The following is a 27,518-nucleotide window of genomic DNA, read 5'->3' as shown; positions in this document are numbered from 1 at the left end:
GTGGCCCGTAAAGTCATGTGCTAGGGTCAACATGGTGACCCATTCAAGCCAAAATTATGGACAAGAGGTAATTATGCAAAGGTTTGCTTCCAGAGATCTGCTTAAAGCAAGTACAACGTCCACTGCATTTACTTTATCATTGATAGAACTGAATTAACAAAATTCCTTGTTTATTCAGGATTGTTTGAGTGTGGCCTCTAGCTCTCTCTGTATAATAAAATCCTGAATTTAAATGTATGAAGAAAAGGAAGACAGATTCAATAAGACATTTGTTACATATTTTAATGTTGCGCTCTCTTTTTTTTGTAAACTGCTGTGAGGTTATTTTTATAAAAATCTAAAATATATTTTTTAAAGTACTTATAAAAGGTAATCGTGAATGATTTCATGACTTCTATTGTTTAGCTCCAGATTAGCAATAGGTTGGTTCTGATAATGTAACAGTATTACGCTTTTAAATCTGTGTGGCACAATTGCTTGTGACTTAAATAACTGAAAGACTACTGTACTGTGTAGTTAGCCCCTCCAGCAAAGCTTGGAAAAAATGTTTCTTCACGCCCCTGTAATTCTTCCTTAGATAACAGAATTCATCTCCTGTTGGCAACAGCTGGTAGGTTGGATTATGCTGCTGGCATTGACCAGCAGAGGGGGAAATGAGAATTACCCTGTTAAAAGAACACCGTCAAGGAATAAAAAACATAATTGTGTCTCTAAATATAGGTCATGTACTAGAGTAGGCAACTCTGGATCAACATAAGAAACACTTGGATCCAATAAAGGACACTATTATGTTATATAAACTTGGTTGTATACAGGTTGTCAACAAAATTGAAATGTTACAGCATTGAAAAATTAGGGAACTTCTTCATAGGTATTTTTACTTGGAGTTCTTGTTGCGCAGATTGGCTCATGCTTGTATCAGATTCTGTTTTCTGTGTACTTGTCAGTCATACCTGCTCAACTAGTGAAGCAAATAAATATTTTTTTGCAGTTTAATGTTGTGGAGGACCTAGCCTGACCATTGAACAGCAGACTTGGTGTGGTAGTATTCTTAAAAGGGACTTGCAAAAATACAATTTTGTTTTGAAGGAATAGCTGTATGTAAGGACCAATGTTTTCAATTGTTATCACTTGCTCTGCATCGTGTGTGTGTGTGTGCGCACGTGCAAAATACTACAAGCAAAATTATAAGCAAAAGTGGCTCTCAGTCACCACTATAATTCCCAGTGGTTACCACTATAATTCCTTTAAAAATAACAGTGTGACTAAAAGGTAGTTTAAATTGGATTCTTTGTATTTTGCTAATGATTTCTCCCCTCCCCTAGAGGATTTGCTATTAAAATGTTAGTTTTTGTGTAACAGTGGATGCACATACGATTTTACTTATTTGCATCAAATGATTTTGATACTAACGTGATTTTGCAGGTCTACCTCTTCTAAGCATTCATATATAAAATAATTTGAAATTTAATACTTTGCATAATACTTCTGGTTGGTGGCAGTAAGGCATTCTTTATTTCAGGGAAGACCCAGAATGTCTGTTATTTTTATTTTTATTTTGTTTATTTTTATTTTTATTATTTTTATTTTGTTTATTTTACATTTCATATCCCGCTCTTCCTCCAAGGAGCCCAGAGCGGTGCACTACATACTTAAATTTCTCCTCACAACACCCTGTGAAGTAGGTTAGACTGAGAGAGAAGTGACTGACCCAGAGTCACCCAGAAAGTATCATGGCTGAATGGGAATTTGAACTCGGGTCTCCCCGGTCCTAGTCCAGCACTCTAACCACTACACCATGCTGGCTTTTTACTACACTATGCTGGCTCTTTATTCTTACTCGTTATTCTTAAAAGAGGATTCTTAAATAATTATTATTCTTAAAAGCCCAAAGTCACAGATGGCAGAGCCAATTTGAAACACCATTTCAGGGAAGAGAGACTTCCACTTCTAAGATATACTCCGCCCCCCCCCCCGGCCCACCTGGCAGGATTTCTAGAGGACTTCGCTCAACAGTTTTCCCTCAGAGGCAGCAGCAACCATCTTTCTTTCTTTCTTTCTTTCTTTCTTTCTTTCTTTCTTTCTTTCTTTCTTTCTTTCTTTCTTTCTTTCTCCTCCCAACCAGATTCTTAAGTGTAGAGAGGGTTTAGAAAGATCACCAAGGCCACCACCCTGAAGCGTGGCTGCTGGATGTCAACTTTCATGGAATAGAAGGCTATCAAGCAGCATATCTTATAAGGGCACTCCTGATTATAGTCAAAGACAGTACTCTACAGGAAAACGTGCATGCGCAGCACCTTTCTTTCTTTCTTTCTTTCTTTCTTTCTTTCTTTCTTTCTTTCTTTCTTTCTTTCTTTATTATATTTTTATACCGCCCAAAACTTGCGTCTCTTGGTGGTTTACAACAAGATAAAAACAAAAGTACAATATTACTTAACAAAAGTAAAACATGAGTTATGTTCCTTGCTACTCATGAGTGGAAAGATGCATTTCAACATATATCTAGCTTTCCCCTAGCTAGTCATAAAGCTTAGTATCTCTGCATCTTAAGCTAGATTGACATGATAGCGGCTAGGAAGACACAGAAAAGGCTTCACATTTCAGATGATTTGAGAGTTCAGATGAGCCCCCTGCTTCCCTGAGTAGTGCTTTAAATTGTCTATGCATCTGTCACCAAGGGAAGGTGAGGTATGCCCTCATTCCTGGAATGAAAATTCACAGTAACTGGAATTATCTTGGCCTTGTTTCCACAGTGGAATTCATTCTGCAACTCCTTTCATGTTTAAATTCATGAATGAAGCTTAGGAAGTGCTTACTAAGAAATTTTTATGGCATTTCACATTATATGGTAGATAATTGGACATTTGGAAAAAGGCAGTCTTAGTAATTGAGGGTGAAATATGCTAATTTTCCAGGTGAATATGCATTGGCAGCTGACTTGTACAGAGAGGTACTGCGTTCCTCTGAGGAGCACAAAGAGAAGCTCAAAACAGATTCACTACAAGTATGTACATAACCTCTAATACTGCTCTTTAAACCAGTACATAAATTGTGACAGGGTCTGAGGTTCTTTTGCCTTTTTCTTCACACTAGCTGACCCCTCACAGAGCATCTGTGCACTCTTTGGGGCCGGCGGTTACCTCTCTCCCCCCTCCCCCTCGACCCTGGTCTCCACTTCCTGACCACGGCTGGCCTGTGCCGGGCCCAATCGCCTCTCCTCCCCACCACCACTTCTGCCCCCTCACTTTCTTTCCCCCTTCCTGGGCCTTGCCTCCGCGGCCGGGCCAGACCCGTCACCACCTCTGGTCTCCATGGCCGGGCCGGGCCCACCACTGCCGCAACGACCAATCCTCCTAGGTGCGCCTCCGCCACCCAGCCAATCAGCTGGGTGTCGGGACGCACATTCCAAGGCACACCCAGGAGAATTAAATATCTAGATGATTTCTCCTTCTGAGCCATTGTTCAATCTTCAAGAATTTTATTGCATACTCTAAGAGATCCAATAATGTCACTTATCAAACAACTATCATTGTTACCAGACATATATTCAGATATTTAAAAACCACGTCCAGTGTACATTGTGAGTTGATTCATTGCCCCTTGCTGTCTTCCATAAAAGGACAATGAATTCTTTTCTTTGAAACTGACTCTCACTTTGCATGAAAAAATATATCTGTTATGAATGAGCAGGTGCCAGGCAAAATTCTAGTTCCTGTTCATGTGTGTTTTGCAAGTTAAAGCCATTGTTTATGCATATGGACCTCATAAGTAATGCTGTTGTGGTTGCCTGTGATGGATAACCATTTATACTCCAGTATTTAGATTAGCTTTTTATTTTATTTTTTATTTTTACATTTGTATCCTGCTCTTCCTCCAAGGAGCACATGGTTATATTTATCCTCACAACTGTGAAACAAAGTGAATTTCATGGCTGAATGGAGATTTGAACTCGGGTCTCCTTGGACCTAGTCCAATGCTCTAACCAATACACCACGCTCTATCAGGGAATCGTTGTGTGCAAGGCTCTAATCCAGAAATTGCACAACACTTGAGTTCATGTTCCTCATGTGAGGGTATTGTACTGAGGTAAATACTCAAGAGAAACTTCTGTAAAATACTAGTTTACTTGTATTGCTTCTAGTATAGCCTATGTAGGCACATAACATAGACAAAGCTTAAGACATCAAAACATAGCATTGGTAAAAGTAATTTCAAGGAGCATAGTTCAGCAAGCCTGTATGTATGTACTTGAAAACTGTAACGTAAGAAAAGAGTCAATTGAGGAAGCCCAAAGGCTTTTACAGGGACCGAACTCTGGATTTGGATCTCCTCTTTTTAAAAACCCATAATATTTCTCATGACTACATGAAACCACAACTTGGTGAAGCATGTCAACATTCAATGCTACACATGTTTGTGTAATGCTTAGGAAACTATGGTATTCAACTAGCAATATAATCAGTGTTGTATGCTTTAAATCCGTAGAAGTATTTTAAAAACATTTCTTCTGTTTTAGGCTTGTCAGTTAAGGAAATATACAGGCTCTTTAAAAACCAACCATATTTTTATTATTGCTTCTGACCATTCCCCACCCCCCCCAGGTTTTTTTTTTAAATTTCACAAGTACTTAAAATATAGCCTGTAGATTAACATAATGTTATTTTGATGATGGTATACTCTCTACCATCATTATAAATGAAGTGTGCTATCTCTGCTTAATATTCTGTCCCTTTCAAACAGAGAGGTCAATATTTAGTTCTAATTAAGCTGTGACTGAGATATTATTACGGGTTTTCCCCCCCATAGAGTTGTTCTCCATGTGTTTTCTTGGTATAAGGATTTCCCCGGTGATTGAGCTGTGTTCATGTTAGTAATGGTCACAATGTGTTAAACGTCATGTCATCATTGCCTTTGTTGATACACAGAGACTTCATTCTACACATAACCTGATGGAACTTCTGGCAGCAAAGCATCCTGGGATATCGCCCACCTTGCGTGATGGTAGACTTCAGGAAGAGGTGATTTAGAGTTCCTTATGTCTGCTTTAAATGACTGTAAAGGAATACTTACTGCAAAAGAGCTTAACTTAGAAAAGAATATTATATCCTACAGGATAGCTTCTGGACTGCTTACTTGCAAATCCTAAGCTCCAAAGAACTTAACTGATCTGGTTCGTGATCCTTTGAATCCATTAGAAATGGGTTCTGCACCTGTGCTGAAGCCAGTTGGACTACCACAGCTCCTTTCGGTGCTTGCGCCCCACCTCACATGACCATGTGGCTATTTAAGGTGAGAAGAAGTGCCAGCAGTTCAGTTCATTTGTGACTGCCATAGCGATCGGTTCCTTGGTCACTCTGGCTCCTTCGTACTGGTTTCTTTTCCTTTGTGAGTTCTAGAAAGAGAAATATTTATCGGACTGATTTATTGGCTATTGGATTTTGGATTGCTTAAGACTATGTTTTGACTTGTTAACAGACCCACTGAGACGGATCAGATTGATAACTTGGCTAACCCCTATCAGAATGCTGACGACAGCTATGGATAACCCTAAATGGTCAGACAAAAAATTGGACAAAAAAACTTTTAAAAGATGTACTGAGTGCTAAGCTGCCCTCTCAAGATGGGTGGGACTTGTGCTTAATATGCCTTGGAGAAGCCCACAGTACTTCTTCATGTAAAGTTTGCCAATCTTTCTTGAAGCAAGCTCATTGTCATAGGGAGCTTCATCTCCAGGCCACTCTTTATGACAATGCCTTGAGTCCCTCAGGTCCATCTAAGAAAGGAGCAAAATTGTCTTCTAAACCTCGTGGATTGAGGGCTGAGGCTTCGGCCCAGTCCAAACTCTTGAGACCTGTGTTTAAGTCACTCAAACAGCTGAAGAGGCATGGAGACAAAATGGCAGAAGCATCGGAGCCTGCAAAAAGAGGAAAGCATCAATATTGGGGATACACTTTCTCCTTTGTTGGTTCAAGATGTTATAATAACGTAAGTGACTATACTGCATACACCGAGCTCTTCGGATCTGGAACTTTCGACATCAATGCAGCCAGCCTCGACTTCAGCAACGAACAAATCAGCATTGAGGTCAACTTCGATAGCATCAACATCGAGAGAGTCATCGATGTAGATGCATTCAACTACTGCTGTGCCGCTTTCAACGTCAAGAACTTTAACATCAAATCAAATCCTCTCAGTATCGTGGCCTGTGTTGGCTCCAAGAGCGGCCTCTTTCCCCAGCACCAACACAAATGAAATCTCAATTGACACCAGCAGTGAGAGAGCTACCCTTGACACTCAACACGCCAATTTTGATGGAAACAGTTACTTCACGTTGTCAGATACCGATCAATTTCAAGATCGAGGGTGCTGACTCGGCGGATGCGGGGGGTGATGGAGCTTTGGACCCCAACACAGCACAATCTTTGCTTTCTATGTTGGATTCCAATAATACTAACCCCTTCAACCTTTAGGGGATTCCCACAATCCCATTCAGTGCCTCAAGCTCTGTCAGACCCACCTATGTCTCAACAATATCTACCTGTGTGTGCTATGCACTTAGAGCTGTACATCTGGGTACTACAACTAGTTAGCACACCTGCAGCTTCTCGGACCACTACCCAACCATGTGGCTTTGCCCAGGATTCTCTGGGGCTAGCATACGATTACCAAGAAGGTCGTGGAAGTCTACATTTGAGAGACAGAATCTGCTGATGACTGCTTACTCCCAGGCTCTTTGGGTGCAGACACTGGCTGCAGGGGATGCTTCCATGCCTGAGACAGTAAGGAAGGTTGTAACTGCATTGGTGGCTACTCAAACCCAGATGAAGCTGCCTCTCCAGCCGCCTAAACCTTTGTTCTCAGAACAGGACTAGACTATGGAAAAACATAAAAAGCCGAAGTTCATGGCAAAGACTTTTACATCTGCATCCACATCCTACAGTACTACAAAATCCAAACTGTTTAACAGGCCACGTTCCAATTATAGGCAGCAGGATCGCAGATATTTCAAAAAGTCTTCCCAACCATACAGTAAAAAGCATTACCAATCCAAAAACAAGAACAGTCAGGGCCAGCAAAATAAACAGGTGGAGGCTCCGAAGCAGCCCCTTTTGAGGTCAACAGCAGCCCATCGCATATTATCAACAGGGGACTCGAAGCCCAGCCTACCCCAACAACGTAGATTTGAGTGTAACTGCCTTCAACACCTATCAGGCTCCAATAACATCTTCAGCCATCAACAACATCAGATTGACCAGCCATGTCCATGCATGGCACCACATAACATTGGATCGATGGGCGTTGAAGATAGTCTCTTCGGGCTACGCTATAGGGTTCAAAGCATGTCCGCCATACGGAGGTGTGCATTTTACACAGGTGACTCGTGTACTACGGAAGGAGGTGCAAGAGTTGAACAAGAGAGCAATTGTCCCAGTGTGGTGGGCACAGAGGCAGGAGGGATTCTACTCCCGCTATTTTCAAATCTCCCAAAGGGATCATGGAATACGACCTATAATAGACCTGAGACATCTTAACAAGTTCATACAAGTGAAAAAGTATCAAATGACGATGTTGTAAGACTATCTGCCGCTTCTACATCAGGAGTGGTGGCTTGCAACGTAAGACCTGTGGGGTGCTTATTTTCATCTAGGGATCAGGCCTTCACAGCACAAATATCTGAGATTCACGGAGGGCAATTCAATTTACCAATATCAGGTGCTACCGTTTGGCCTCTGTACTGCCCCCTGAGTCTTCACAAAGTGCATGGCTGCAGTTGTGGCACACCTCAGGACCAGGGGACTAGCAATTTACCTTTACTTAGATGACTGGCTACTGGCATCAAAAGACAGGAAAGGGTTACTTTCTCAGATACAGTACTTAGTGCACCTTCTCCAAACCCTGTGGATGGGGTCAACTGGAAAAAATCTCATCTGACTGCAGTGATGTCAATCTCCAGTATAGGGCTATCCCGGACACATGGACAGGAAAGGTCTACTTATTGTAGAAGAGATTCCAAGCCATCTTGGAGCTTGTACATCAGTTCTAGTTGAACCCATCACAACGCATGAGGCAGGTTCAACACCTGCTAGGCCTCATGGCCTCTTGCAAGACGAGAGTTCACTACACGCTCCTGAAAATGACAAAGTTGCGATTATGGTTCATATCCATCTTCCGTCTGAATGTGGTCAGCCCCACAAAACACTTGAACATACCACCACAAATACTCCAGTCCTTGGGTTGGTGGACTCAGGCAGGGAACTTGCTTCAAAGTGTCTCGTTTCAACTGGAATCTCCCATGGTGTGGGTGACAACAGACGCCTTGATGTTGGCCTGAGGAGGTCACTGCAGTGGCAACATGGTACAGGGACAATGGAGCTACCAGCAGAGACAGCTCCACATCAGTTTCTTGGGGCTCCTGGCAGTGTTTCAAGCCATGAAAGCATTTCTGCCTATGCTGAAGGAGCAAACAGTGCAGTTGCAATTGCACAATACATCAGTGATTGCCTATCTAAACAGACATGGGGGGATGATGTCCAGGTCGCTCTGGCACTTTCTCCCACCTTAAATAGCCACGTGGGGTGGTGCGCAAGTGCTGAGAGGAGCTGTGGTAGTCTACAATAGGCTTCAGCGTAGGAGCAGAACCTATTTCTAATGGATGTCAGTGGATCACTACCAGATCATCAGTTACAGGTGAGCAACCTGATATTTTAATGCAACTACCACATCTTCTTGTCCATATGCAGCCTGTGGCACTCTATTGATGTTGCTGACATGCTGCAAATATAAATCAATACTTTACCCTGTCTAGCTTCTTCCTAGCTTCATCCAGATTATTTTTACAGGCACAGAACTGATACTGTTCTCCTTAGCACTCATCTATTGGACTGAATGGTTGGTCAACTCTTTGTTATTGTTATCCTTGTTTTAAATTGTAGTTCTTACATATTGTTCGCCACTCTGTGAAGCTGTATGGTCTGAAGGAAAGAAATTGTTCTTAAAATAATAATGAATCCTGCTAAAGCCAATGATAATGTTTGTGTTGGCAGGATGAAGCTTCCTGAGCCAATCGGAAGTTTTTTAAAGATGCATGTAGGTAGTGGAAATAGGTCAAGACTGGGCCAGTTGTTGTAGAATTAGGACCCAAGTGAGATATAAGTATAGAATACAATATATGGCATTGACATTTGTTGCTTCAGTTGCTAAAGCCTTGGTCAAAGTGGAATTGGAATTGACTGGCAAGGTTGTGATTAACAGGAAGGGATTAGATAATGAGTAGAGATAAATAAATGCTGCAGATGATCAAGAACTGGGCTGTGGGATTTAAGGAAATAGAGGTGGCAGAGCTGGAGCATCCCTTAAATAAGCGTCAGAGGGATATCAGGAAAGTGATTGATTGGAACATACGTCCTGGGCAAGGAAATGAGCATCTCCTGAGGCAGGAGCCCAGGGGCTACTTGAAGTCACTTTCAAACACTGTGGCATCCACTCAGGAGAGACTTGTTCGGGGTTAAACCTGTTGTCATGTGGGTTAGTTTATTTATAGCGAAGACCCAGCTAGACAGGGAGGGCCTTAAGCACTGGCAAGTGCTTTCTCTTTTGAGTTTTCAGTACTGGTTAAAATTGCCTAAAAATCCTTCAGGTTATTTTGCTGCTCCTGTTAAATATACTGCTACTTAATACAGCATATGTTAGCCTTACCAGTATGCTGAACACTGCACAGCAGTGAGAGTTTCTGCCCAGGGGGTGTAATGCACAAAGTGAATGAAGATATTCAGTTAGTTACTAGGAACAGAATAATGCTTTTATCATGGTCTTCTCTGATATTCCAAGTGTTGGTACAAAGATCCTGTCTATAGTTAGTGAATCTAGTGTTCTAATTCTAGGGATGCTGGATGACATCCAGACTAACATTGTGCTGGTGCAACAGTGGCTGACATCCAGAATAATGCTGCACCATCGCACAAAGTAGGGTGTCTGATTTTGAATTATTAGCCTATACCTCTAAAACCCACTGGGCTTCCCAAAAATATGTTCCTGAATGTTGTGCTGCATATTTTCAGGATGCCCAGTGGGTTTCAGTGGTGCAGGAAATTGTGTCTGCCCACTCCTTTAGGCAATGACACAGCATTACTTTGGATGTCAGCCACTGTCTCCAAGTACAGCATCTCTGGAAGCGCACCTAAAAACCCCACCCTTGTGCTGATGTGATTTGAAACCTCACTCAGTCTGCAGACAGTGTTTGAATAGGTAGCTGGGGAGAGATTCTCCTTGTGATTCAGAATGCCAGGTCAGGGGGCTTCAAGGCATGCTTCCACAGAATCCTGTATGGTGTTGTGGCAATTATTTAGTGACTCTGTGAAAATAATCTGCATTGCTAACAGCATACCTACAGTAACTATCCATTTTATTGTTATTTCAGGGCTTGTTTTTTGTTTTGTTTTGTTTTTTGCAAAGAGAAGTAACTTATTCATATATCATTTAACTATAGGGTGAACAACTTCGTCAACACTATATGAGTAAATCAAATGCGGAAGTTGCTGAAGCGCAGCAGGCTTTACAACCAGTTGTACAGACAATCCATGAACTCCAGAGGAAAGTAAGACTCTCTTAGCCTCTTGAACTTAAGCCTTTTGGCATTATAAATGTGTTGTGTTGGGCTTTTGTTTATTTGCCATGCAATTGCATCTGGGAAATCTGTTAGAATGAACCCCAAAATTGTACAGTTTGTGTATGCAGAGAGAGCGCTTGCTGCAACAAGTTAGAAGATTGGAATTCAGTTCATTGCTCCTCTCCAGAATTTCAGTTGAAAACATGTTCATGTTAACATGTTTCTTGGTGCCTCTTTTCCTTTTCTAGAAATATGCAGAGAGCTATTTTTTCCCCTTAGTTTTGCATAAATTGGTCTGTGGATATTTAGATTAATAATTTAACTAAAAGGAAACTTTAAAAGTATTTTAAATTGCCAAAATGAATAGGTACATTTTCTTTACCTGCTTTTCCTCCCAAGAGCTCAGGGCGATATCCATGGGGATCATTCCAATTTATAGTTTTAATGAAAGGCGGTATAAAAATTTAACGATAAATATTCTCTTGTCAACCTTACAGTTCAGTTAGATTAAAAGAGCATTATTATTATTATTATTATTATTATTATTATTATTATTATTATTTTTCTCTCTCTCTCGTTTACACAGTCAGACAAGTGTTATTACTGGTTTGTTTTATCCAGACATTGAGTCCTTCCCAAGGACCTGGGATGGATGATTTTTATTATCAATATTGTTGCTGTTGTTATTATAGATATTGTCGCAAAATATAGGCTGTTCCCAGTAAAGTTGCTTTATGTAATGGGCTGATGGTGATTCTTGTGGCCCCTATGGTGTTGAGGTGCTCTTCAAGGTCTTTTGGAATTGCACCTAGGGCGCCAGTTACTACTGGGATTATTTTGATGGTCTTCTGCTACAGCCCTTCAATTTCAATTTGTAGATCTTTGCATTTTGTTATTTTTTCTATTTCTTTTTCTTTTGTTCTGCTATCACCTGGTATTGCTATGTCAATTATTTTGACTTGTTTTTCTTTCTTCTCGACTGCAGTTATATCTGGTGTATTGTGTGGCAGATGTTTGTCTGTCTGTAGTCGGAAGTCCCATAATATTTTTGCATCTTCATTTTTTTCAATTTTATGGTCCCACCAATTTTTGGCTACAGGTAGCTTGTATTTTTTTGCAAATGTTCCAGTGTATCATCCCTGCTGCCTTGTCATGCCTTTGTTTGTAGTCAGCCTGTGTGATCTGTTTACAACAGCTGATTAGGTGGTCCACTGTTTCATCTGCTTCTTTACAAAGGAGGCACTTGCTGTTCGTTATTGATTTTTCTACTTTTGTTCTTAATGCATTTGTTCTTAGTGCCTGTTCTTGTGCAGCCAGTATTACACCCTCTGTTTCTTTCTTAAAGATGCCATTCTTAAGCCATTGCCAGGTCTTGATGATGTCTGATTTTCCAGTTATATTGTGCAATTATTGACCATGCAGGGGCTTATTTTTCTGCTTGGTTCTTGACTTGTTCTTTCTTGTAGGCCTGCTTTGTTTCATTGGTGTTGAATAGTTTCGTGTAATTGACCATTTGAAGTGCATCTTCTTCACTGTCCTTGATATATTCTTCAAGGCCTCTTTTCTCCTCCTCTACTGTTTGATGGACTTGCAGCATTCCTCTTCTACCTGAGCTGCGAGGGAGGTATAGCCTATCTACATCACTGCGGGGGTGCAGAGCATGATTGATGGTCATGATTTTCCTGGTCTTACGATCTAGCGTCTCTAGCTCTGCCTGGGTCCAGTCTATTATTCCTGCAGTGTATCTGATAACAGGTATAGCCCAGGTGTTTATGGCTTGTATGGTGTTCCCGCCATTGAGTTTGGACTTGAGGGTTTTTCTAACTCTCCTGATGTACTCACTTCCAATTTTTCTTTTAACTTCAGTGTGTGCAATGTTATCAGCCTGAAGAATACCCAAGTATTTGTAATGTTCTTCTCTTCCAGGTTCTTAATGTTGCTTCCATTGGGCAGTTCTATTCCTTCTGTTTTTGTTGTTTTTCCTCTGTTCATTATTAATGCAGCACACTTGTCTGTCTAGTCCAAACTCCATTGCTATATCGCTACTGAATATTGATTGATTTGATTTGATTTGATTTCTATACCACCCTTCCAAAAATGGCTCAGGGTGTTTTACACAGATAAATAACAAACAAATAAGATGGATCCCTCTCCCCAAAGGGCTCACAATCTAAAAAGAAACATAAGATAGACAACAGCAACAGTCACTGGAGGTACTGTGCTGGGGGTGGATAGGGCCAGTTACTCTCCCCCTGCTAAATAAAGAGAATCTCCTCATTTAAAGTGCCTCTTTGCCAAGTTAGCAGGTGTTCCAAGTTAGCAGGGGTTAATTGGCTCATGTTCACGCTGTGAGCTTCATAGCAGTTCAGGATTTGAACCCAGGTCTGCTGCTCCAGGCCTGGCACTCTAACCACACTGGTACCAGTGCTGTGTAGCAAATGGGATGATGAGAATGGTGAAATAGACTATTACTTCCCTGTTGACTCCTGTATACATCCATCTCTTGAAACATTGCTGAACCAATGGCTTGTACATAGGCCACTGAAGGTTTTATGTGTTCCTCTTTCAAAAACTATGCTGTACGTAGGGCTTGCCTTTCTTTCCAAGAAGCAAATAGTTTTTCAGACAACAATGCCTGAGCAGCATTGTTATCTGAAAAACCTTTTGCTTCTTGGAAAGAAAGGCAAGCTCTTACTTACAGCTTTACTAAAGCTCTTACTAGAGCTTTAGCTGCTCAGGGACAATGTTAAATAATAACTTACCATTTTATGCCTGATAAGGCTGCAATTTTTGGTACAGCATATAAAGAAGCATACATGCACACGCAGACGCAAACAGATGTTTTTTCCATTTCAAACATCCCTCAGCATTTTATCACATTATTAATTTAACCACTATTCTGAAATATGTTTTCTCCTGTGATAATTACTTAGATGTCTAAAAATAAGTTAAGTGTCTTGAAATATCTGAAGTGTGTTTATGTGGGAGAAATCTGCTAGATGTTTGTAAGAAAGTGTCTGTAATAAAGTGTCTGTTTTCCAGCCATAACCTCAGCTGTTTTCAGAAAAACCTATCACAAATCCATTGCAGTAGAGTACCAGGAAAACCAGATTTATGGTGCATTATTTATTACCAACGCTTCTCTTCTGCACCTAGATACGCTCTAATTCACCTTGGTGGTTGGATGTCATCCAGTCAGCAATTCAATATGCCATTGATGAGGAGCTTGTTCAGCGGGTACAGAATGACCTAACCAGCAACTACAAGCAGCAAACTAATAAACTCTCCATGGCAGACAAGTAAGGCAAGAACTGCAGAGTATGGTTGCTTAACAGATTTATTGTCTTAAAGAGAGGAGAGGAGAGCAGGTCTTGTGGTAGCAAACATGACTTGTTCCCTTAGCTAAGCAGGGTCTGCCCTGGTTACATTTGAAAGGGAGACCACATGTGAGCACTGTAAGGTATTCCCCTCGGGATGGAGCTGCTCTGGGAAGAGCAGAAGGTTTCAAGTTCCCTCCTTGGCTTCTTCAAGATAGGGCTAAGAGAGATTTCTGCCTGAAACCTTAGAGAAGCCTCTGCCAGTCTGTGTAGACAATACTGAGCTAGATAGACCAATGGTCTGTCTCAGTATATGGCAGCTTCCTATGTTCCTATGTCTCTTTATTTTGTGGCAGAAAATACAGTTATGTGCCAGGCATTGGTGGTCTAGGCTACAATTAAATTTTAAGAATCCTTCAAATACGAGAACCTAAATATAAAACTTCTAGAAGAAATAAGTCTACACCTCAACACATCCATGTAAATGTTTTAGTTGTGTTAGTTTTGGCTGAGGGAAACATCTGTTATCTGTTCTTTTGACTTAAGGATATCATGGACAATGGAATTATTAGTCTATAATTTTTCACTGGAAGCTGTCACTGACAAGTAATTGCCATTTATGGATATAAGAGTCTTAGAAGAATGCCATTTGGCATATGCTCTTCATGGAACATGCTTTTCAGAGAACTGAATTTGCCCTGGAAACATTCTTACTGCCTTTGTGCCTTTCACAAATACTCTCCTAAATTTTACCGAAAGTGATGTGCAGGAATTGGGTTCAAGCAGTTCACTTCACAATGTACTCTGCTTAGTTCTGTTCCATCCCCACCACCCCCATCATCAAACTAAGGTTTGAATCTTCATTCTGGTTGGCCACATCAAGCCCCATCCATTTCAAGGACCTACGGTGTTTCCAAACAATGTGTTGACTCTTGGCAATTAAGTTTGCTTCTTTCCACTCTGCTAGATTTCGTGACTGCAGAGGCCTTCAGTACCTGCTTACAACTCAAATGGAAGAAGTAAGGAAATTCCAGAAACTTGTAAGAGAGGCTGTGAAAAATCTGGAAGGCCCTCCTTCCAAAGACGTTATTGAGGCTGCCACCATCTGCCATCTTCGACCTGTAAGGTTGCCACTAAACAAGTAGGTATAAAAGCATACATTGAAGACAAAAGCACTTTAAGCCTCTGTCATTGGGATTCCTAATAGGGTACTTTTAGCATTGCTCCAAATATTAAGGCATACACTTATAACTGGATTAGAGTACTAATGATCTGGGTAGTGGTTCCAGACACTCATAAAGATTGGGTTCTGTGCCTGCGCAGACCACATTTCGGATAGAATTCTTTAGCTCCTTGCAACGCCAACCACCAGCAGCACGTGACTGTAGCATTCTTAAACGGCCGTTAGGTGTCTCTTTCCTCAGTTTCTTGTTGACTGCCTTAGCGCTCACATCTTCGGAAACGTTTTTAGTGCTCCTCAGATTACATTCCTTTCTAAGACTTACTGTTGATGACTGGCTTGGACTTTGACTATTCTTTGGACAATACTTAACGACGAAGACAGATTTTTTAAAAAAAGAAAGAAAAAACCAGAACGTATATTGGTTTCTCTTTTGCTTTTCCCTTATGGCTTTGGAAAGGACTTGGAACGGACAACGGACTTTGGAATGGACATCGGACTTCTCATGGATGACGGACTTTGAATTTAGGACTTTAGGTAATTTCCTGATCGCTTCATATGAGTACTGAAAAGAGCAAAACAAGGGAGAAGACCACCTTTAAGAGGTGCCGGGAGTGCTGCGGGAAGATTCCTTCCGCTGATGGGCATGAACTCTGCCTATTTTGTCTAGGGGAGGCCCATAATACTTTGCAGTGCTCAGTCTGCTTGACTTCTAATAAGCAGACTCTGAAAAACCGAGCGGCCCGCCTTAAAGTGGCTTTGCTAGAGCAGGCATTGCTGCCTAAACGCCGAGGATCTACGGCGCTGAGACCTGCTGAAATGCAGTCTAATGTCTCGGTATCTGAGCCAGCGGCTGCTGTGAGAGCGGCCTCGACATCAACCTCCTCAGCAACAGCCACTTCAACATCGGCAGCTTCTACATTGGGGGCGCCTCAGGTTTTCAAGAAGCCAGTGGGCTCGGGAACGGCCCCAAAGAGGAAGAGCTCGGCGCCTGAAGGGGAGCCGCGTGCAAAGAAGGCTAAGCAGCATGGGCACAAAAGCAAGGATTCGGGCACTGAACATACACCTTCCCCATCGGGCCTCCAGATCTATCAGAGCCCTTGACGTCGGCCTCAAACTTATCAGAGCCCTTGGCGTTGGGCTGCTTCACTTTCTCCGGCGCCCACCCCACAACAATCTCCGATGTCAGTACCAAGCACACAATCGAAGTCAACCCAACCGAGGTCAAAAAAGTCAGCGTCGGATAGCACGTCAACGAGCAAGCCAGCCCTTTTGTCGCATTCGAGGAAGCCCACGGCACCGGCTTCGGATTCTGCCCAATACAGCTTCGATGCTGAGGGCAGCACCAATACAACAGTGTACACTGGATACCGGCATGTCTCTGGGAACCCATGGTGCTGAACTCGACGTCAAAGGAGATGTGTTGGATGCGATAGCAGTGATTCATGACACTGACCTCGACGCCGATGTCGAACTCGATGCTGCCATCGTACTCGAAGCCGAGGACAGACAGGAAGGGGAAGGAGTCCCGACTGCTATTGTGGACCACTACAGCATCAGTCCAAATGACACGCTTCAACGCCTGCTACTATCGGAGGGAAACACTCCATCTTCACATCCTTTTCAGGGATTAAAGAATTCAAGGCCCATCCCTAAGACTCAGTCTTGCACGGAGCCTACCACTCCTATCTCAGGGATCCTCCCTCAAGACGGATGGCGAGACACTTACACGTTTCTCCACAGGAATATTCTCTCTTCAAGGAGTGGCTGCATGAAAGAACTCATCCAGGCCTGCAGAGGCAACTAAAGGAATCAGCAGTTCAAACTGCTACTCTAATGGCTGCACAGAGGAGGGTTTCCCTTCAGGCTGGTGAGCCTTCAGATTCTGGTTGTCCTGTTATTACAATGGGTCTATCTCTCTGCAAACTGCTTTGCCATATCCAATACTGTCAACAAAAAGGTCAGTCTCATTACAAACTACCCTGGTGGCACAGCCACCTACCGATCCAAGGCGTGAAGAGGCCCAAGTGGACGCCATACCATGCACCATGCCACGCCATACCGTGGATGTACCTCCTACTTCACCTTTGCCTTCCTCTGTGGATGGTGAGGAGGATAGTGACGCTTATTTCTCCGACACTACAGACCCGGATGCTCCGGAGGAACCAACATTGCCTGATCCTGCTGATGATGTCACTGCCATTCCATCAATTTCTCCGAATAAAGAAATGAAGGGCTATCACCAACAGGTCGGGGAAATGGCTCGCGTGCTAGGTCTTGATATACAGCAACAGTTATTGGACCTGGATGACCCAGTCTACAACATGATGACCAAGACTTCGGGTCTGCAACCTGTATATCTTCCAATGTTGCCCCACATTTCCAGGGCGGCTAAATCCGCTTGGGAAGTTCTTCAGACTTCAACTTCTACCTCCAAGCGCTTGGAGGTTTTGTACCGGATCCAGGAAGAAGGCAATGCCTACCTAATTAAACATCCAGTACCAAACTCGTTGGTAATAGACTGTGCAATGACGTCTAAAGGGAACGGGCGACATTCAGTGCCAGTGGACAAAGAGGGTCGAAAATTGGACATCCTGGGAAGGCGCACTTATTTGACCGCGTGCCTATTGATAAAAATTGCAAATTATATCACTTGCCAGGCGATATACACTCACTCCCTATGGGAGGCCCTGTACGATGAACGGTCTACCCTTGAACATGCGGAATTTGTTAAGAAGTTTGAAGCGACCTTCCAGCGCACTACTACCACCACTAGGCAACAGTTGGCAAACGCTAAGCATCTGGCAGAATCGGAGTCGCGTACTCCTACCTCCACACTCATACTTCGACGCCATGCATGGTTGAGAACCACACAGCTTCAGCCTGATATGAAGGAACGTATTGAGAATTTGCCCTTGGGGGGGAAAGATCTATTTTCAGAAGACACGGATATCACCATGGAACAGTGGAAGAAATCTAAGTTGACGGTGCGGTCCTTTACCAGCCAAAAATACAATAACTCCAGGTACCAAGCGAACCAACATTACCAACCCTATCAGAGGAGGCAAAATTACTACTGTCAGTCTGAGCGGAGAGACTACAGATGACTGTACCAATGCTTTAACCGGTGCCAATTCCAAACAAGGAATAAGAAAAATCAACAGAACCACAACAAGGTGGCGCAGCAGCCCAAACAGCAACTTTGATCTGTTGTGGAGCCCGCTGACCAACAACATCATAGTCCCATCACCCCGCAGTGCTCAAGGAACAACATCTACTTGGCGCATGCCAGAATTACCATCAAACTGGCAAGCCATGCCCCAGCATGGCACCGTATAACATCAGACCAGTGGGTCTTGAGGATTATCACGATGGGCTATGTTTTGGAGTTCAAAGAGCTCCTCCTGTTTACGGAGGTGAAATTCACGCCAGAGACTCCAATTTTGCGGGAGGAAGTGCAGCAGTTGCTGCTCAAAGAGGCAATATCGCCATTTCAGTAGGCTCAAACCAATGCGGGATTTTATTCCCTATACTTCCAGATTCCCACGCGGGACGGGGGGATACACCCCATAATGGACTTACGCTGGCTCAACCAGTACATCAAAGTACGAAAATTCCAGATGACAACGTTGCAAGCCATCCTGCCGCTGCTCCACAAGGAGCATTGGATTGTGACGCTTGACCTCAAGGATGAGTATTTCCATGTTGGAATACAGCAGAGCCATGAGAAGGATCTCCGATTCACCCTTGGTGCGCAGGTTTATCAATACAACGTACTACCCTTTGGGCTGGTAACAGCACCAAGGGTCTTCACCAAGTGCATGGCTGTCATTGTCTCCCACCTCCAAGGACTGGGGCTCTCTGTCTATCTTTACCTCAACGACTGGCTCCTGACAGCCAAAACCAGGCGACAACTTCTCAGCGACATAGAGGTGGTGAAGGCATTGCTGGCGGATTTAGGTATCCAAATCAGTTGGAAGATATCGCATCTGGTGCCAGTGAGAAGCCTCCAATATATTGGGGCGTGACTTGATATGCTACAACAGCATCTGCCACAGGAGAGATACCAGCACATATGTGCCTTGATACATACCTTCCACTCAACTCCACTACAGTCTGCAAGGTCCATTCAAGTACTTCTAGGCTTGATGGCCTCCTGCACTACCACAGTACCAAATGCGAAACTGAGGATGTGCATTCTGCAACTGTGGTTTCTTTGCTCATTCTGGCCCATGGCTGATCCTCCATCCAGGTGTCTGTTAGTACCCATAAAAGTCCTGACTTCATTGCTTTGGTGGACAAAGGCATTTCATCTCCTGAGAGGTGTGCCATTCAAGACTCCAGTACCATCATGTGTTCTAACAACGGATGCTTCCATGAGGGGCTGGGGGGCTCACATGGGAGATTGGACGGCACAGGGCCTCTGGTCCCGGAGGGAGGGTCAACTACATATCAATTTCCTCGAACTACTGGCAGCATTCCGTGCACTACAAGCCTTGCAAGACAATATATCGAACACAGTGGTCCAGTTGCAGATGGACAGCACCACGGCAATAGCCTATGTGAACAAGCAAGGGGGAACAGTATCTTGAGCTCTCTGCAATCTCAGCCTCCAGATATGGAACTGGTGTATCCCTCAGGGGAGTCACTTACAAGCGATACACATCCAGGGCATCCTGAATTGCTTGGCAGATTCACTAAGCAGGGAAATGGTGTTGCATCAATATGAGTGGGAAATGCACTCAGAGATACTACAAGACCTATTTGCGAGATGGGGACGCCCAGAAGTAGATCTATTTGCCACACAGCACAACAAGAAGTGCAGGGTATATTGCTCCAGGATGGGGCGGGGCGATTATTCCAAGGGCGACGCCTTTCAGTATCAATGGAAAAGGAGCTTATTCTATGCATATCCTCCAACTCCACTCCTTCTGCTAGTAATAGCCAAGCTATTACAAGAACGATCGCGGGCGATTTTAATAGCTCCGTGGTGGCCAAGACAGCCCTGGTTCACGCAGCTACTCAGACTGTCAAGGAACACGTACATATGTCTCCCAAAGTGGTCAGATCAGCTCTCTCAAAGTCAAGGCTAGATTCTACACCCCAATCTGTCAGTGCTCAATCTCACAGCCTGGAGGATAGGCTTCTGAAAAGGATCCTTCTTAACACTTGAAAGGCTTCTACCAGAAGGAATTATAGAGCAAAATGGCGTAGATTCTGTGCGTATGCTCAAGAGCATCATTTCATACCACAGGAGGCAGAACTCAAGGAGGTTCTCCTCTATTTGACCTCTCTAAAGGAGGAGGGCTTGGCTAATGTATCCATAAAGGTACACATGGCCACAATATCATCACGTCACGCAGGGTGGGATGGTAAGACTGTCTTCACTCACCCGAGATGCAAGGACTTCCTTAGAGGGATAAACAATTTATATCCACCGGTAAAGCTTCCAATGGAGAAATGGAGCCTATCTTTGGTGCTCGGTGCTCTTACTGAGAGCCCATTTGAACCCATGAATACTGCGTCGTTGAAGTTGTCAACCTTGAAGACACTGTTTCTGGTGGCAATTACCACGGCAAGATGGGTTAGTGAGCTCAAGGCGCTCCGAATGGATGCGCTGTATACCCAGATTTACCTGGACCGCGTTCTAATGCACTTGGAACCAGACTTCCGACCCAGGATTGTCCCCAACTTCCACTTGAATGTAGATATAGTCTTGCCAACTTTCTTTAGAAATCCGGAATCCCCGCTAGACACAGCAATGCACTCGTTGGATGTGTGGAGGGCACTGCAGTACTACCTAAAGGCTACCCATAAACTCCGTAAGACAAGTCTGCTCTTCGTCTGTGAGAAGGGTGCGCACAGGGGTGAGTCTCCTTCATGCCAGAAGTTGGCATTCTGGTTGGTTGAGCTTATAAAGCTTGCCTATGATCAGCAGGGAGTCGCACCACCCTCTACAATAAGGGCACACTCCACTCGTGCATATGCGACTTCAGCAGCACACCTAGCAGGAATCAGATTCCAGGACATTTGCTTGGCAGCAACCTGGGCTTCGCACCATGCCTTTGTAAAGCATTACGCCTTGGACATCAGATTAGCAGCAGCGGCTGAGTTTGGACAGGCGATCTTGAAGAGAATCCTACCGTAGCTTGCTGCTCCCACTGCCTGGTCAGTAGCTTGTAATTCACCCAATCATTATGAGTGTCTGGAACCACTACCCAGATAAACAGGTTGCTTACCTGTAACAGATGATCTGGTAGTGGTTCCAGACATTCATAAGACCCACCCGTCCATCCCCGCTGCAGAAGAGGACAAGCTATGGTGTCAGACTTCAGAGAAGTATACAACGTTCTATAACCAAGGACATGACGTAACGATCGAACAAAAGGAACTAAAGTCCAGTTGCAACGCTCATACTAAAGGGCTAGTCGGTCAACAAAAAAACTGAGGAAAGGGACGCCTAATGGCCGTTTAAGAATGCTGCAGTCACGTGCTGCTGGTGGTTGGTGTCGTGAGGAGTTAAAGAATTCTATCTGAAGTGTGATCTGTGCAGGCGTAGAACCCAATCATTATGAATGGCTGGAACCACTACCAGATCATCTGTTACAGGTAAGCAACCTGTTTTTATACAGTTCTACCTCATTATCCGCAGATCCGGCATCTGTGGTTTCGTGTATCCGCGGTCAGGGAACTGACACTGGTCAGGGAACTGACACCTGGTCTCAGCATACGTGGGTGGAAAAGGGTGGGGTGGGTTTAAATCTGTGGATCAGTGGGTGGCTAGAAATGGCCTCAGAGCTGCCATTTTAAGTGCAGGGGCCATTTTGTGGCTCTTTCCATTTTTTAAAAAACCTCTCTTTTTAAAAAAACCAAAAACCATCTCACTTTACTTTACAGTAACACATTACTTTACAGTTTTTACTTCACATTACTTCACATTTACTTCACATTACAGTTTTTACTTCACATTACTTCACATTACTTTACAGTTTTTGCCCGTTTTTCAACATTTTTGTAAGATTTCCGGGTCTCTGGGAACCTAACCCACATAGGTCACATAATTGCAGAAAACAGAACCCCAAGGTTCTGAAAAATGAGGTCCTTCTGTAGACCTCATTATTAAATGTTAAATGTAGACCTCATTATTAAACTTTCACCTATTCTCAAACAAAATTTTCATGACCAGATGAATGGGCTTTCTTTCTGTAATCATTTGACAGCCTTTTGTTGTTGTTAGCAATAGCAATAGCAATAGCACTTACATTTATATACCGCTCTATAGCCGGAGCTCTCTAAGCGGTTTACAATGATTTAGCATATTGCCCCCAACATTCTGGGTACTCATTTTACCGACCTCGGAAGGATGGAAGGCTGAGTCAACCTTGAGCCCCTGGTTGTTGAAAGAAACATACTTCCAACCACTGGGAATTTTTTTAGTGATGTTTTAAATGCCTCTCCTTGTAATCTCTTTTATTCTAGCTGTAATCTCTTTTATTCTAGCTGTGTATTCTGTAAGGCTGATGAATTGTTTACAGAATATGAGTCAAAACTATTCTCCCATACGTAAGTGTTTTGGATTTATTTATTTATTTTGTTTTTGGCAGTTGTGTGTAAAAGCAAATTATTAATCCTTGATCAGAAAGCAGTTTCTGCTTTCAGCAGAAATGTGAAACAAAATTCAGCAAAGATGTGTCTATCTTTTGTATCCCTATTGGAATAAAAACAGGGCTCCTTCTGTTAGATAAAAGTATTGCTTTGCCTGCTTTCTGTCAGTGGTACCATGTAGGTGAATTGCCATAAGAACATAAAAGCCGTTCTGGATCAGGCCCAAGGCCTATCTAGTCCAGCATACTGTTTCACACAGTGGCCCGCCAGATGCCTCTGAGAACCCCACAGGCATGAGTTGAGGGCGTGCCCTCTCTCCTACTGCTACTCCACTGCAACTGGTATTTAGAGGCATCTTTCCTCTGAGGCTGGAGGTGGTGTCTAGCCACCAGACTAGTAGCCTGTTCTCCATGAATTTATCTAGACCCCTCTTAAAGCCATCCAGGCTGTTGGCTGTCACCACATCTTGTGGGAAAGAATTCCATAGGTTGATTATGCATTGTGTGAAAAAGTACTTCCTTTTGTCAGTGATAAATTTCTTGGCAGTCAGTTTCATGGAATAACCCCTGGTTCTAGTTCTATGTGAGAGGGAGAAAAATTTCTCTCTATCAACTTTCTCCATACTATGTATGATTTTATAGACCTCTATCACATCTCGCCGCAGTCGTCTTTTTTCTAAACTAAATAGCCCCATTTGTTGTAGCCTTGCCTCATAAGGAAGGTGCTCTAGGCCCCTGATCATGTTGGTTGCCCTCTTCTTCACCTTTTCCAGTTCTACAATGTCCTTCTTTAGATGTGGTGACCAGAATTGAATGCAGTACTCTATGTGGCTGCACCATAGTTTGTATAAGGGCATTATAATATTAGCCGTTTTATTTTCAGTCCCCTTCATAATGATCCCTAGCATGGAATTGGCCTTTTTCACAGCTGCCGCACATTGAGTCAACACTTTCAATGAGCTGTCCACCACAACTCCAAGACCCTCTCCTGGTCAGTCACCGACAGCTCAGATCCCATCAGCATATATGTGAATGTCCATGGTGTTTTTGAAAGAGGACTGACAGTTTGTTTTAAAACAAGGTTGCTTAAATGTGCATTAATGTCTGTCTGTCTGACTATCTGTGTTTAATCATAGAAAATGGAAGCATTGTGAGGTTTGTTTTCCTGTTATTTTTGTTTGCTTTAATAAAAATATTTGAAGATTCATACAGTTCAAATATGGTAACAATTCTTTTGTGTTTGCATCACTGAAGTGTAAAAGGTCAGATGGCAATCTTTGAGGAAATGATAGAAGATGAAGATGGCCTAGTTGATGACCGCTTGCCTACCACAAGCAGAGGTCTCTGGGCAGCAAGTGAGACGGAGCGCTCCTTGAAGACCATTTTGTCTTTTGCCAAAGCTCACCGAATGGATGCCAGGGCAATTGAAGAAGGCAGCATCTTCTTGGAACTTTTTGAAGCATGGAAAAAGGAGTATAAGGTATAATGGCAAGAAATCTTGGAGATAAGTTCTGAACATAAGGAACACTTCGAATCTGTTGTTTGTAGACAATACATGCATGATAGTCACATATCTATTCTCAGTTATACCTTGGGCACTGCTTAGAAATGTTGCAGACCTACTGTTACCCCTTAGGGATGTGCACGAACCTGTTCGGAGGCCCTTTTACGGGCCTCCGAACAGGTTCGAACACCAGGTCCGGTTTGAAGCTGGAGTGGGGGGAGTTTGCCACTCTTCGTTCCCAGTAAAAACCTTTGGGGCGGCAGCATACTTCCCTGCTTCCTTGCTACTTCAGGAAGTGGCCTGAAGTACCGGGTGCACGCACTAGGGGTGTGCATTTTGGAATTTTCTTGTTTCGATTTGTATCCAAATCGAAACATCCCCATTTTGTTTTGTGCCCAAATTTTCTGAGTCTGAATCAGCCCTGTTTTGTTTTGTAGCCAAATTTTCCGAATCTGAATCGATTTGGATTTTTAAAAAGGGTCCCAGGGCAAAAAGAGTGGATGGTGGTGGTAGTGTCCAATGGGTGGAAGCTACCACGCAAATTTCAAAGGAATTAGGCAAAGGGCTGATTTTTTTGTGATTTTTTTTTTTAAGTTTACACATCTTTAAGAATTTCCCCCTAGGGAATAATGGGGATTCCAGCAAATGTATCGCTTCAAATCAAGGGGAAAGGGATGACCCAGAGCAGAGTGTGGTGGGTGGTAGTGCCCAATGGGGGCAAGGAAACTTCCAGAATTATTTCAAAGGAATTGGGCAAAGGGCTGATCTTTTGTGATTTGTTGAAGTTTACATGTCTTTAAGATTTCTCCCATAGGGAATAATTGAGGTTTCAGCAGCCCCATAATTCCACTTGGGGGGCACTGGGGTTGCCCAGAGCGAGGGGTTGTGTAGTGCACATAGGGTGCCAACCACCCCCATACCCACAAGCCTGTGGGGTACTGGGTTTTGTTGTTTCTGAGGTGTTCATTGTAGATTCTCTGGTAGCATATGAGATTTTCAGTGAAAAACAAGAATCCACTCTCATATGCTACCAGAGAATCTACACTCAGAACACCACAGAAACAGCAGAACCCAGCACCCCATGGGTTAGCAACCCTCCCCCTGGCCAATGTGGGGTCAGTAAAGAGTGGGAAGAAGCAAAAGAGCCAATGGGGAACTAGGAGGGAATTGTCAGCAGGTCAGCCCATGATTTAGGTCACTAATCAGAAGGTTGGAAGGGTGGGAAATTCAAAGAGATGTCAAACACAAAATGGAGACTGACTCAGAGATCACCACAAAATGGAGGTCCAAAACAACAAAACATTTTGTAGCCGAAACAGGGGCGTTTTGTTTTGTATACAAAACTTTTGGATCTGGAAAATGGGTGTTTTGTTTTGTCTACAAAACACCCGAAACAGGCTGTTTTGGGTACAAAACGTTTTGTATCCGAAACGTTTCGCACATCCCTAGCACGCACACCCGGTACTTCCAGCTGAGGACGGGGAAGGGGCAGCAGGGAGGTACGCTGCTGCCCCAAAGGCTTTTACCGGGAAGGAGCGCTGGCGGGGAAAAGGCGGTGGGAGGGCTGAGTGCACGCACCCGTGCCGGCTTCAAACCGCAGTTCCGTGCACATCCCTACTACCCCTTGCATTTCGTAGCCTTTTACTCCTCATTATTTACAGTAATCTTTTCTCTGTATTCTTTGTGTGTATGCCTGTATGTGCTCTACTGACTGAAGATAATACTTTCTGCATCTAACACAGTGGGCTCTCGTTTACAGAAGCCTTACACTACAACAAAATGATTGGTCTTCAACATATCATAGAACTATTTGTCATAGATCATTTAGTGGGTTACTTTTAAGTTCAAGAGCTTAGTTTGAGTTATTGTTCATAGCCATTTATCCACTCACATTTCAGTTAGTGCAGGACAGGGGTTTTGTCACACAGGAGGAAAAACAACTGACATTTGTTATTTATTTTTATTTATTTAACATATTTTAATACCGCCCAAAACTCACGTCTCTGATATGCTTCTTTGATATGCTTTTAGTACTGGAAGTGGGGAACAAGTTGTCTCTGCATTATACAGTTGCTTTGAGGACACACAAGGAGGCCTGTTGCCAGTGACAAAGAATAATTGTACATTTGTGTCTCCCATCTGTCCAGTACTAGTAATGTTTCATTGGCCAATGTGGCCCTGATGTGCTAAAGGTATGAACATATTTCTACCAAGCCTCAAGTTCTATATGGCATGGCAACATCATTTAAAAAAGAGGTTATTGGTGAGTGTGGGCTAAACCTTTATTATCTATGAGGGCATTTTTTTAAACTGAATGTAGTGCTTTATTCCTCACACTATCTATTGAATTACTAAAGGGTTTTCAGCATAGTTTAGTGGCTAAGATAATGAGCTGTAAACGGGGATATCCCAATTAAAATCTCATCTTAGACATGAACTAAGTGCCCTAAAGCAGCTGATTAACTCTCAGCCCTGGATTGAGAACAATGTGTGTGAAGTGTTTTAAGAAGAGCACTATATATTATTTTTAAAGTTATTTTTTTGTTTATTTTAGAAAACTGCAAATATGCTCATTTTTAGTGCTTCGGTTTTTTGGTGTTTTTTTTTAAGCTGGCTTCTCTTAGGAACTGTAATATTTCCCAGCTTACAGTGACTTTCCTATGTGGGAAGGAATGTTACATATGGCAGTGGAGTTTTGGAGGGAGAGGTTTAAACTATAACTTCCATTAGGTTTTCTGTCTACATAGTTTTGAAATCCTTAATGTGCCAAGATGCAACATCATCATTTACTTAAACACTACCTACGGTTCTGTTGTTTGACTTACCACCCCCCATCTTGCCTTCAGTTGCTTCATGAATATTGGATGGTCCTGAGAGATCATGTGTCTGCCATTGATGAACTTGCCATGGCTACAGAACGACTTCGTGTGCGCCATCCAGAGGAGCCCAAACCAAATCACCCTGTTCTTCATATAATTGAGCCACATGAGGTGATATTTCATTAAATCTGAAAAGAAGTCCTCCTGAGGTTTTTAAACGTTTGTCCCTGAGTACTGCCACCTACTACTAAAAACACAGTCCTGCTGTGTATTGCTTGTTCTCTTCTAGAATATCTTTGTTGTTATATGGTTAGGGATTACTTCCACCCCAGTTTCCACCTAGCTTACAGATCACCTTTCAGTCTTAACAGCTCCAAAGGTGTTTTACAATAAAAACAAATCAAGTAATGGTTAAAAATGGTTTTAAATCTAAAAATACGTCATAAATCCAATAGACAAAAGGCCTATCCAAACTGCAGTAACAGGAC

At 43.0% G+C, this 27,518-nt stretch overlaps 1 protein-coding gene across 5 annotated transcripts in view; it reads left to right on the top strand.

Annotated features, from left to right (window-relative positions):
- Positions 1-27,518, top strand: part of SHPRH (SNF2 histone linker PHD RING helicase) — a 98,888-nt gene that overhangs the window by 53,108 nt on the left and 18,262 nt on the right. For all 5 annotated transcript variants that reach the window (XR_008315269.1, XM_053291158.1, XM_053291182.1 and 2 more), the window contains 8 exons: positions 2,916-3,004; positions 4,926-5,018; positions 10,487-10,594; positions 13,763-13,905; positions 14,891-15,064; positions 22,604-22,666; positions 23,962-24,187; positions 27,058-27,201. Coding sequence is in view for 4 of the 5 variants with exons in the window: in XM_053291158.1 (XP_053147133.1) it covers positions 2,916-3,004; positions 4,926-5,018; positions 10,487-10,594; positions 13,763-13,905; positions 14,891-15,064; positions 22,604-22,666; positions 23,962-24,187; positions 27,058-27,201 (1,040 nt within the window). In the remaining variant the exon portion in view is untranslated. The remainder of the gene's footprint in view (positions 1-2,915; positions 3,005-4,925; positions 5,019-10,486; positions 10,595-13,762; positions 13,906-14,890; positions 15,065-22,603; positions 22,667-23,961; positions 24,188-27,057; positions 27,202-27,518) is intronic.

Source organism: Hemicordylus capensis, chromosome 1 (genome assembly GCF_027244095.1).
Source record: "Hemicordylus capensis ecotype Gifberg chromosome 1, rHemCap1.1.pri, whole genome shotgun sequence".
NCBI classification, from domain to species: Eukaryota; Metazoa; Chordata; class Lepidosauria; order Squamata; family Cordylidae; genus Hemicordylus; species Hemicordylus capensis.
This window is presented reverse-complemented; position numbering and strand designations above follow the sequence as displayed.